Below are 12,346 nucleotides of genomic sequence, written 5' to 3' on the forward strand. Positions count from 1 at the left end.
TTGCTTTTGTAATCATATCATTATATAAGTTTTTTATGTTACAGGTGTTGTCTAATGTTGTAAAGCGCTTAGAGCTTCTAAAGATTAGGCGCTATACAAAGTCCTCATTATTATTATTATTATTATTATTATTATTAAATTTATCTTATCCATGCAGATTGTGCGAGGGCATCACTGATTGTGGACTTTCACATTTGGAGGCAGCACATAGATTTATTTAGCATGTGCCGCTGTTTAATCTTTTTCCACATACACAGTATGAGAACTTGTTATATGGACAGCTTCCTTTTGTTCGAAACAACAATAATTTGACAATGATAGTGAACCCCTAGCGATAATCAGATTAGAAATCATAAATTAATTAAACAAAACTGTTCGGTTTTGTATATTTTTATATCCTTGATGTTTTTCAGTTTTAAAGTCCGTGTGGGATATAAAGAAATTGAACGACGTACTATTACTTTGATAGTGAGCAGCAGAAGGGTGGGGGTGGGGTGCAAAAGGTGGCATCGCCCCTCTGAGGACCCCCCCCCCCCCCATCAAGGCACCATATTACAACACGGGCCTTGTAGGAATGTTGATTTTACTTGTAACAATGCTGATTTATTAGTTACTTAATGTAAATCTGAGGCTTGTATGAAACCTTGGAGAAAACAAAATAGCTAAAGCAGATTCACAAATCATGTATACTCGTTAACTGGTATTGATAAATCTTGAGCCGTGTGTTATTTTTAGCAGGTCAATGCGTCACTGATATTTTTAGGTTAGGCTGTGTTATTTTTAACAGTCAGACACGTGGCCCCGGGGACATCCAAATTGTGAGTCAAACTGGCATTCCGGCAATTCGTTGTAGTAAAAACAAATATGTTAATATTTATGAGTGTTTCTGCGGAAGGGCGACAAACCCGGGACTATACTCCCACCAGTTAAGGTCTTATTGATTGATATAATGAAGTTTATATTTTGATTAAACAGTTTTGATATAGCTGAGTTACATTTATCATCTGTGACATACTGTACTAATTTTGTTAAAATTAGAAATATTTTTCAGCGGATACCATTGATGAAATTTTTTTTGTTTCTCCTGTATCAAGATTAATTGATTTTAAGAGGCCTCTGTTTTTGTTTAGTTTGCCAGGTTTTCCACGTTTTGTTATTTTCGCTCTGTGTCATTGCTTGCAGATTTTGTATGCGATTATCTTTTCAATCCGAGTTGATATGGTCGATAACTAGACCGTCATCAATCATAACACTGAAACACACATAAACCAATTAGTGTGAAAAATAAATTTTTATCTTAGCAACGCCAGGTATTTTTACATAGATTATTAGATAGCTAGTATTGCCGACATTGCCGAGAGTTTTTTTTTAAAGTGGTTATTTCCTGATAACACCGGCTCGAGTGACCTAGTGATTAACGTATATGGCATGACATCTGAATTCATCAATATCACTATCTTTTTCAGCTTGCTCCATTATATAATACTTTTCCTTTGGTATATTATTACTTGTCAGCAGAGAAATATCTCCTGAGATAATCCTTAGCGTCTTTTATTCTCATGTCGTCCGAAACGTTTTGTATCTCGTAATATCTCTTTAGTGCTCGGTATTTTCGTCCACCAAAGGATACACATAACTGCGTTTTCCCTTTGACCCCAGCGCCACATTTCAACCACTGTTTTGGTCCAAGACTACTACAACATACACTGACCATATGATAGCCACAGTACTTACAATACCAATGTTTTCAACAAGATGTGACTGGTCCGATCATGAGCCATCGACAACTAGTTTTTGCTTCTATCATTTAGATATTATTAAAAAGGTTCAATTGAAAAAAATACATTTCTTTTATATAATAATGAGTAATTTTTCTGTTGCAAAACAATTGTGAGAACAGTACTTTAAACTAACTGAACAAAAGCCACCTTTCCCAAGGTCGAAACCTGCACCAATAAATTACAAAAAAGAAGCGCAAGTGAAATCGAGAGGTTAGCCGAGATTGAGCCACGGTACACCACCATAATTGATATCGATTGATTAACCGATAAGAAAAACGTCCTCTATTTGAACAGCCACTACACAAATTGATTAGGATGGCCAAAATAAGTCTGCGCAAGATGGTGCTGTTCAGGTCTGGTCAGCATTTAAGATAGACGGCGATGGTATATTCGTTGACTCCACAATGACTGACAAACTCACGAGGACCCTTATTATTAATCTTGCAAATGACAGCAAGTACCTATTCAGAATAACATTTATTGTACAACACGAAGGGGGCCAGGATGGCCAAACTTGGATTATCGTGATAAACTCGACCCTGTTAAGTAATCACGGTGACATATTAATGTTGTCACAGTGGACAAAAATTCTAAACCAGGTATGTTTACCGGAACAGACAAACCATATTACAATAATGCATATCCAGTGTCCGCTGTTGTTTATGCACTATACCGTTTAAACGACCCTGATATTAGAGCTATGGCGCCGATGCGAACCGGACTATTTAAATTGTATGGCTCAGAGTGTCAGAGAAATTTTATGAACGCGTGACGTGGAAACGGAATAACAGAATCAAGAACAAAAAATGAACTAGTGGGAAGATTTTCTCGTCAGAGAAGCTAAAAGGGACGATTGTACCGTACTGGAGCGGCGACTAAAATTTCCAATTTTGGTACAAGCAATAACCAACAAGATTTTGTATCATTCTGGCAAATAATGTAGTAAAGGAGCCCCATTATTGATAGTTGATCATACCATTCAAGCTTGGACTGAATCACTAACAAAGTTTCAACGAGAAAGAACAACTAGATTTTATAACGGTGATATTTTTTAGATTTTCAATATCAGTAAGCACAACCCTATATTGATATGGCTATATCACGGTGACGACACAGATTTATCTGCCGCAGATGAATCAATATTTGATCAGTATGTGCTACCGTCTGGTATACTTTATCGGAATGAATCTCTCCAAAGTGCAATGAAACAGACTGCGGTAAAATATAACGGCGACAGTGACTAAAAAAAACTGTTTTACAATATCGTATGTTGTGGACAATATTGCGCAACAAAACATTTCATGGTGTCCAACTCCAAAACAATTCTTGACGACATGCTAGATATTATATCGAGTTGGGACACAGTGGGCTTTGGAACACAAAATATAATTCCACCGATATGATCTCAGTTGACAATGTGACATTTTATCTAACTAGTTTTCTTGGATACGGCGAAAATCACCCGTTTGTCCAACACAATAAATAAGCAGGTTAGCAATAAATGGTCCGCTGCCGGAGTATTTCCATCTAACTGGATTTGCCGAGATTGAATCATTCTAGTTTTCATCAAATATTCATCCGGTTATACCTATCAGGTTTGGTCGTCATTAAATAAACCAGATACTAGAGTAAATCTCAACAACAGATGTGCAAAAAATCAATGTTGTTTGGTTCCAATACGATGTATGCTTGACGCCAAGATCCATACATCTCTAACCGTGATATCTGCGACACTTTCGTACAGGCCAGCTAAAAAAGTTTGTTTACCGCATGACAATAAAAATATGTGTAAACAAATATCGATAAGCTTATATTCTGTGTGTTATCTGATAATAAACGCCGCTGTACAAGATTAAATGTGGATCAAACATAACTAGATAGTATGGTTGCAGTTACGGAGAAGTGCAATCACAAAAGACAGAATATATATTCGCACAATCGTTAGATACTAAGATGGTGAATCTCCACAGTTTACTCATTTGAGATCTTCGATGCTCGCATATTTATCAATAAATATATTATCGATTATCAACTGGTTTCCAGCTGATGCTGTTAGAGTCGCCACTGATTATTTTTAAATAAGTCGATCGAAAATGGAAACTATTTATCGACACCATTTATACTCCAAGTTGGTGACATTTTAGAGTAAGCGTCAACAAATACGTAATTATTCTGAATCAGCTGATGTTGAACCAATCGGCACTTATTACCGTAACAAGAAAGTATCAGAACCATTATCGTCTCCGTCAGTGACATATCAAATCACAGGACATAGCATACAATGTTGTCGATGACGATGCTTCGTCTGCGATATTAGTTTTGTTTCGTCGATGATTTCTTCTTGCGATGCATTCTACGTACATGCTTGATTATATATGTAAGATTGTCGCACTACCTTATATACTAAATAACCAGCTTAACTGTTTGAGCGACGAATTCGAGACAACATCATTGCGTCGTTGCGATTAATTCTTTATCTGGTGCTTCCATTATGAATGTTTCCTCGGTATTTTGAATCATAATAAACCACACCACGTGGATCAACCGTGTATGAAACTCAGTGAGCACCTGGACTATAACGGCCATCGAGATTAATGATACCTCTTTCAGCGTGGTTTGGTTTTCCGTTAATTGATGACGCATAAAAGCGACTCTAAAGATTTTTATGTTTCGTAACCGAACAGTATTAAGTTAATCAAAATTGGACATGGGGAGATTTAGGCATTCTTGGACCGTGACCGTAACGCGTTCCTGATAATCTCATACCCCGTTCTTTTTCTGAGGTCCTTAACCCGTGTCATGTTGCTTTTTTTCAGTGCCATGCCGGCAACTGTTTCAGAGGTACCAGGTGCAGCTGTTTTTGCAACGGTTGGAGCTTCAGCGGCAATCAGTACTGACATCGCCACTAGAAGCGGAAATATAATGACGGTCTTTGCTGTATTGCTGATCGTATTCGCAGAAAGATTACGTCTCACTACCGTTTTTGATTTATTGGCGTCATTGTAGTGTTTGAGCTGACGTTCTGTCAGCAATAATTTTTTGGGGCCTTGCAACGCCCTTGATCTTATAGACATGTTTTCCCCATAATTCTTTTTTGATGCCGTTTGAGGCTTTTTAATAGGACCGCGTGTTAGAGTAACGGTGACGTGATGATCTGTCATTATAACATCATAAATGATCTACTTGCATGTTTTCCACTGGTGCATCAATGACTCTCAGTCGTTCACCAACGCCTTCAAGCAACATTGTTTTGTCTAACAGTATTAGAGCGCATGCTCTGTAACCAAAAGCTGTCGCAGGGCCAACATTAAAACGCACGTGTACGTCAGCGACAGAGTGTCTGAACAAATCCAGATGTTCCAACGAGAAATAATAGATCAGATGCAATGTCGGGAAATCCCGCTGAGATAATTGTTTTGCCATCGGGATCGCCTTTAGAGCAATCCTTCTAAATAAACCTTGAAGAACATCGTCGTGCCCATCTCCGTATATAGGTTTATAAACTGGTAATGGTGAATGTGTTGCCCTGACGTTCTCAAGTCCACGTTGGGCAATGTGTGTAATCATGTTATTTTGTTAACGCTGATCTAATCGATAAATTACTGTAGTTATCGCCGGTAATTTCATCGATCATTTCCCGATTGACGCTGCTGTCCATGACGGAGCCGGTAAAAAAAGCTGACAGATATCAGCTGCTTCATTGATGATTTCAAGGGAATTTTCGCAGGCTCGTCTTCTACTAATCAGAATTTCTAGTCGATCAACATCAGCGAGGATGTTATTTGGACAAAGTTCATCGTGAATCACCGGCGATTCAGAGATCACATTATCGCCTTGTTTCTTACGACGGCAATGTGTTTTAACATCGCGAATGGCAATGCCACTTCCGGTTGTTCCTTCAGGTTGATCGTCGTGTCGATCTGGTTGTGGTTCTGGAGACAGCTGCAGGCGACGCCCTCCACTCGGCTTTTTCCGTTTCTGTCTCATTTCATATCCAGTTTGTATATCTTTCTCTTTTCTTCTCTTGCTTTTACAACTTGACGCTTAATTTCTTCACGTTTTGTTTCCCTTTTCCATTCTACTCTTGCAGCATATCCCCTACGGTTTCTTTAAACATTTCAAAATCATTGTCGTCATTCTGACTCGCCGAATATTAAAAGAAGCGCGATATACATCTTTGACCCAATCAGCACCTTTTAGAATGTTAATATATACTTGGGTTTTATTTTTGATGTCTACGATTGTATCTAAACACGGCAATATGAAGCATTTGTTCTGGATCACCAATAGCGGAAATACCCTCCTCAGTAAATTTACCTACTATATTAGTTCTACCTTTTGGTGGTGGTGATAGTTGAATTTCGAATGGTGGTGAGGGCTGAAGACGGCCAGCAATATCAGCAGGTAATGTCTTAAGAGGTTTGTTTGTGTTGCCTCAGTTGCTGTAATAATTATTTTGTTGGTTCGACAATTAGTTTAAATAACTGTTCTGTACCGTCTGTAAATCTCACATGAGCTTCCTAACGTTGTTTTTGCTGATGTTTGACAGATGCACAGACTGGAATATATTTCTTAATTGCATGTAGTTGCTGTCGAGCTAATTTAGCCGTACGAGATTCCATAGCAAATGCAGAATCACTCATCGTTATTGTTTCAGCAACGATTTAATTACAAAATCACTAGTCAGTTGACATACAAGATTTTAGTATGCACAGTAATGTTACGTATTTTGTTTTCGCTCCACGATTTCATTCAAGCCTCAGATTTACATTTGGTAACTAATAAATTAGCACTGCCGCAGGTAAAATCAACATTCTTTCAATGCCAGGATTGTAAAATGGTGCCTTGATCGGGGGGGGGGGGTCCCCTCAAGGTCTATGCCACTCTTGTTTTGGTCGGCAGCCCTCCCCCCATCTTCTGCTGGTTTGTGCGATTGTATTCTTTTGAAATTTGTTATTCCTTAAGATCCGATTTGCAAGATGTTGGTTCTTTATTTACATGTACAGCGCTTCTGGAGGAAAGGGGGAATAAAGTGGCTAACCCATTACTCAAGGAACTAGGTGGTTGGCCAATTCTTGGTAATGCTACTGGATGTACGTGGAACGAGTCTGAATTTGATTTGAATACACTTCTTACAACAACCGCAAAGTACTACAATCTGCCTATAATATCCACTTGGGTTAGACTGGATGATATGAACAACAAAAAGTACATCATAGTCGTGAGTAGAGATTATATCATATATTATTAGCATGGACAAGTATATTATTAACATGGAAAAAAATACTTAAACATTTATCAGGTCTTGCGCAAATAATTGCTTTCGTGGATTTTACGATGAGTAAATATATGATATTTCTGGAGACCTTTCTCTTGACGAATATGAGTTAGGTTCAATATTGCATCGTTTCTCTATCTCTGAACATTAGGACTGCTTATAATGAGCTTACTCCTTTCTTGATTTTTCAGATTGACCAAACATGGTTTGGAATGGGCGACGCGAAACTGTATCTTGAAAAGAAGTATGAAGATCAATTATCAGCCTACAAAAAGATGATTATAAACACAGCCCTACTCTTCGGGGCTAACACAGAAACGGCGCATGCTGATGCCACAGAAATCATTCGCTTTGAGACAGATTTAGCTGACGTGCGTTTTAGCTGTACTTCTGATGTACAATATTTTTCTTTACCATTCCAGAAATTCCATCGGTATTTTTATTGCGATGAAATGAATTAAATGATTAAAATTTCTTAAATAATTAACCAGGTGATGGCCTATTCAGAATAATAAAAATAATATGTCAGTATCTAAACGATAAATTCATAATAGAAATAATAAGGAACATATTATTGTTTTCCTAAAGCTACTTAATTCGATGTTATAGTCTAATTATGTAGTCCCGTCGTTATTATTTTGTCATTTCAGATAAAGATTATACCAGAAGAAAGGAGGGATAACAACATGTTATACAAAAGAATGTCTATCAAAGATCTTATGAATAAGTTTGCAGGTCGACGTGCTTCTGCTGCCATCCAGGTAACAATGTGGCATTTTCATTATAATAAGATCAAACAAACAAGATGAGCTTTAAGGCCAGCAGAAGGCTTAAAATCGAGATTGAGGAACTGATTCGAGTTATGCTAGATTTTCGAGTTAAAGTTGTAAGTTACTTTTTTATACATTAAGATAAAACGAATTACAGCTTCAACGGACTACATAGCCTTACTTTTTTCTTACATTTGCATTAAACAGGGAATAACTAAGCAATACTATTTGCAACTGTGAAGCCGGGGTGTAATAAAGACTACATCATATTTGATATGAGCCACTTTCCATATAGAAAGATATTTATTCGATATCGTGATAATAACAACTGGAAATATTTGTGTTTCTAATGTATATCAGCCATTTGGTTATCCTTTTTCTCGTATTCTAGTTAATTTATGGATCATGTCAAGTTATATCGTGTACGTATTATCAACAATGAGAATTGTTGTCTCATTGTTTTGGTGCATTCTCTGTTTATATGTTGATTCTTGGTATTTCATAAAATCAAATGTACTACTTCGCAGCATCTAATCAGGATAGAAAGCCGTGATGAGTTGTAGAATAATACAATGACATATATGGGAATATCTGATAATCTTAATTTTCTATCAAAACATTTATGAGAAAAAGAACACCTTATTTTCACCATCGTGTTAATTACCACATAATTTGCACGTATTAATGAAAGATGCAAAGAGAAACTGAGATTTCTCACCTGCTGACTGACATCTGCCTTGTATGAAACAGAGCTGATTGATACCTTTGGGTTAGTTGGATACATCTTGTAGAGTTCTATTCAAATTGCATATGTCATGAAAATAACTGTTTCACTGTTTTTGGTTTGCTTTGTGTTTTGTTTTTGTTTAAATCGTCCTCCATATTTGATTGCATACCTTCTTCAGTTATATAATGTGGATGGATTGTTGTGCCAGGATGATCCCTGTAACATATTGATTAGATCAACTGAGCTTTTTCGAGGTGAAGGTGCCTGAAAGTTGTTTTTTGTTTTCATTTCTAAGAATAGCCGTTATGACGGATCGCATGTTGATATTACCATTGCAAGTGTAAAGGACGTTATGCTAAGATGCTTTCTATCAAATATAATGAGATTCTCTTTGAGCGGTTGTTGAGAAGAAGGCATTTGAATGTTCTTCTTAGCTTTGTAACCATGGCGGTCATATTTTATGCAAGATTACCATACCAGAAGTCAACTACACAAGGATGGTTTCTGTCGGAAATGGCCCATTTCTGACTAGCGCGTTTAGTTTTGTTGAGAAAAAAGATAAATTTGCTTTCATCTATTTTTTTTTAAAAACTTAGAACAGCGGCCATGTTTGACACTATCGGCATTTTTAACAAAAATCGATTGCCTTTTATTAGGTGATTTCTTTTAAATTTGGTAAATTTAGGCTGCACAGCATTAGAGTATCAGTTGTTTAAATGTGATTTTTCTGTTAGTTGTTAGTTAAAGGAGGTCTTTTTTTATGATGTTATGATATTAACATTTACATGTGTTCTGTAGATGTTTAGAATGATAACAGATGACGGACTATGCAACCACACATGCGCAGGACACACACACACACACACACACACACACATTAATATATATATATATATATATATATATATATATATATATATATATATATATATATATATATATATATATATATATATATATATATATATATATATATATATATATATATATATATATATATACACATACACACACACACACAGGTGCACTTTACCATTCCTTTGGTCCTTTTCAGTTCAACTGGTTCGATTACCTGCAGCGGATAGTTGACCTTGGTAACAAGAATGTTACGCTCCATGAACATGAATTTGTCGTATTAATGACACCTGGTTATTATGCCAAGCTGTTTCATGTCCTGCGGAAATATTCTAAAAGGTTGGTTTTGTTCCTTATTGTAGATTTTAAAATATTGTTTTAATCTGTATTGGCATTCGTCATGCACACAATGTGTATAGTCTATACTTACCGATAAATGTATCATGTCAAAATATCCGGCTATCGAACGAGACCTATATAGAGAATATCTTTTGTAATTGTTTAATCAAATATTAAAATAAGTTTTATTGAACTACACTGTCTTATTAGCAAATTAATCCTAAGAAGTTAAAATTGTTAATGATATTTTACAAAATATCCCTGTCATGAGCTTTGTAAGCATTTTAAGTCCATTTTTCCATCGATGTTACGGAATGCCCTTCATGGTAAAATATTATTTAATATCATCAATTCTAAATATGAAACAAACAAAAAAAACTTGTATATTATTGAAACTTTTCATTTCGTGACATGTCTATTTATGTGTATATTTTGGGGGGAGGGCAGTGTTTTAGCGGAAATTATTTTCAAGAAATTAAAACATTATTTTTCCTTTGCAGAACTATTGCCAATTATGTTGTGTGGAGAGTAATGATGAACCGACTCAAAAACTTACCAAAGAGGTTTACTGAAGAATATTTCAAATACTCCCAGGTACATAATAATAGCAGACTTTCACTCTATCCTTAAACATGTATAGTTCAACTTTTTATTTCAAACACCTTTTAAAAGATAAACGTTCGAAATAGACAAAGTGTCTCATTAGAACGAGCAATTTTTAAAATGTTAATATCATCTTAAAGACTACAAAGAGTGATTGAACTCGAAATTAGTCCGAATACTTAGGGTTCGAATGAGGTATTTTTAAGGTCAAAAGTTGTTTCTGAGTTACTCCATCGCATCTCCGATAAATAGTTTCATCATTTCAAAGTATCTGTTTCAACAATATCATCGTTCAGTTTTCGTGGATATTAGTTTTGAAAATTCAACGCAGTTTTTTTGTTGTTGTTGCTTAGATTGTAATATCCTGTAAAACACAAAAACTCTAGTGTGGCAGTGAGCTTAACGTTGCTGTTTTCGAATGTATCGTGGTGTGAGACAGTTTGGCTTGAGCAAGCCATTCCAGTGATGTGGATCGTTAGACAAATTGGATTTTTCGTTGCTGTTGTTGTTGTAGGGTTTAACGCCATCTTTTAGCACACGATAGGCTATACATGGCGGCCAGTATTAATGGTGGAGGAAGAACCCGGGAAAACCACGGAAAGAACCACCAACCCACGAGAAGCTACTGGAAAGCTTTCTCACATACCCACATTGGCCGAATCCGAGACTCGAACCCACGCAGACAGAGGTGAGATGGCAGTGATCCGTAACGGAGAGCGTTTTAGACCACTCGACCACTCGGGGCCCCTGGTTTTTAGTTATCTGTGTTGTATTGATGTTGTCTGAATAGCAGTGTACCTTCAAAAAAAAAAGCAATTGAGATAATGACATGTCATGGTCGCTGTGCTGTGGCTCATCCAGTAAAGAATTACGAAATTTAATATTAATTTGCACACACGCTCACCGCACACACATAATAATGCCAACAGCTTTGGAAAACGAGTCACCCTCAATTAACTTTGCTTTTAGTGTTCTGCGAGCCAAAAGGCTTTAACTGTTGATACACTCCTATCTTTGATATACCAGATTGAATGTGGTATGGTGTTACAACCGAATGCTTGTTGACTTAGAAAAGTGGTGTTAGTAATTGTTAAATGTCATATCATTATTTCAGAGTAACTTTATAAAGAGCAAAAAAAAAAACAAAAAACAATAAGGTGTGATGTTGCCAAGGGCCGTGCATGTACATATAGTATACTTAACACGTAATCAAGACATAATCTGTAATCAATCAATGCGCTCCTAAGTAGTTGTTACTCGTCTATTACTAGGGATACACAATTATAACATTGCTGCCATGTATGACTTCAATAATGACATTTATGTTAAAGTCCTGCAAAAACATGTTGGAAGTCTCATTTCTTCATCAGTTACTGCGTTCATATGAACTATTGGGCCAGTGTACTACTATGTTTAAAGGGTGTGTTAAAATTTCTTTTGTCGTCTGTTTAAGCAGATGGTATAGCATTGTTAAGGTGTTACGGGAATTATTCGTTTTATATCAATGCATAATCTACAAGATGGGTATTAAAAAACATAGTCTGTCTTTTATGTACATAAAATGTAAACGTGAACAAGACTAATGGATATTTATTTTATACCTCGTGAACCATACCCCTTGAGAAGTAGTTTCAGTGATACATTATCATATGTGTAGTAGTTAAGTGTTATTTAAACTACTTTTGAGAATTCAAATTTCGTGGTCTTCCACACAGTGTTTTCATTGCTAAGCAACTAAGGATGAATATTGATCAAAAGCGAACGTGAGCACATCAGCTAGGTCAGTTTTTTCACTTAAACATATCCAGAAGAAATCAAACAATATCTACATAAGTGTCATAAGTTCTGTTTTGGGTTATCTATTACAAATATTAGTGACCGCTTCAGTGGCCTATGTGGTTCGAGCATCCAACTCGGATGAGGGAGTTCGTTGCTTCGAACCCCGGTCGAGTCATAACCAAGACCAATAAAAATGGTACTAACAGCTGCCTCT

The 12,346-nt window shown here is 36.3% G+C and overlaps 1 protein-coding gene across 5 annotated transcripts in view; it reads left to right on the top strand.

Moving 5' to 3' along the window:
* Positions 1–12,346, top strand: part of LOC149774444 (membrane metallo-endopeptidase-like 1) — a 78,195-nt gene that overhangs the window by 38,523 nt on the left and 27,326 nt on the right. For all 5 annotated transcript variants that reach the window (XM_089945193.1, XM_089945191.1, XM_089945194.1 and 2 more), the window contains 5 exons: positions 6,788–7,002; positions 7,251–7,430; positions 7,710–7,820; positions 9,611–9,750; positions 10,251–10,344. In XM_089945193.1, coding sequence (XP_089801319.1) covers positions 6,788–7,002; positions 7,251–7,430; positions 7,710–7,820; positions 9,611–9,750; positions 10,251–10,344 — 740 coding nt within the window. The remainder of the gene's footprint in view (positions 1–6,787; positions 7,003–7,250; positions 7,431–7,709; positions 7,821–9,610; positions 9,751–10,250; positions 10,345–12,346) is intronic.

The sequence above is a fragment of the Sinohyriopsis cumingii genome, unplaced genomic scaffold (assembly GCF_028554795.1).
Source record: "Sinohyriopsis cumingii isolate HCF-2022 unplaced genomic scaffold, ASM2855479v2 utg000229l, whole genome shotgun sequence".
NCBI lineage: Eukaryota > Metazoa > Mollusca > Bivalvia > Unionida > Unionidae > Sinohyriopsis > Sinohyriopsis cumingii.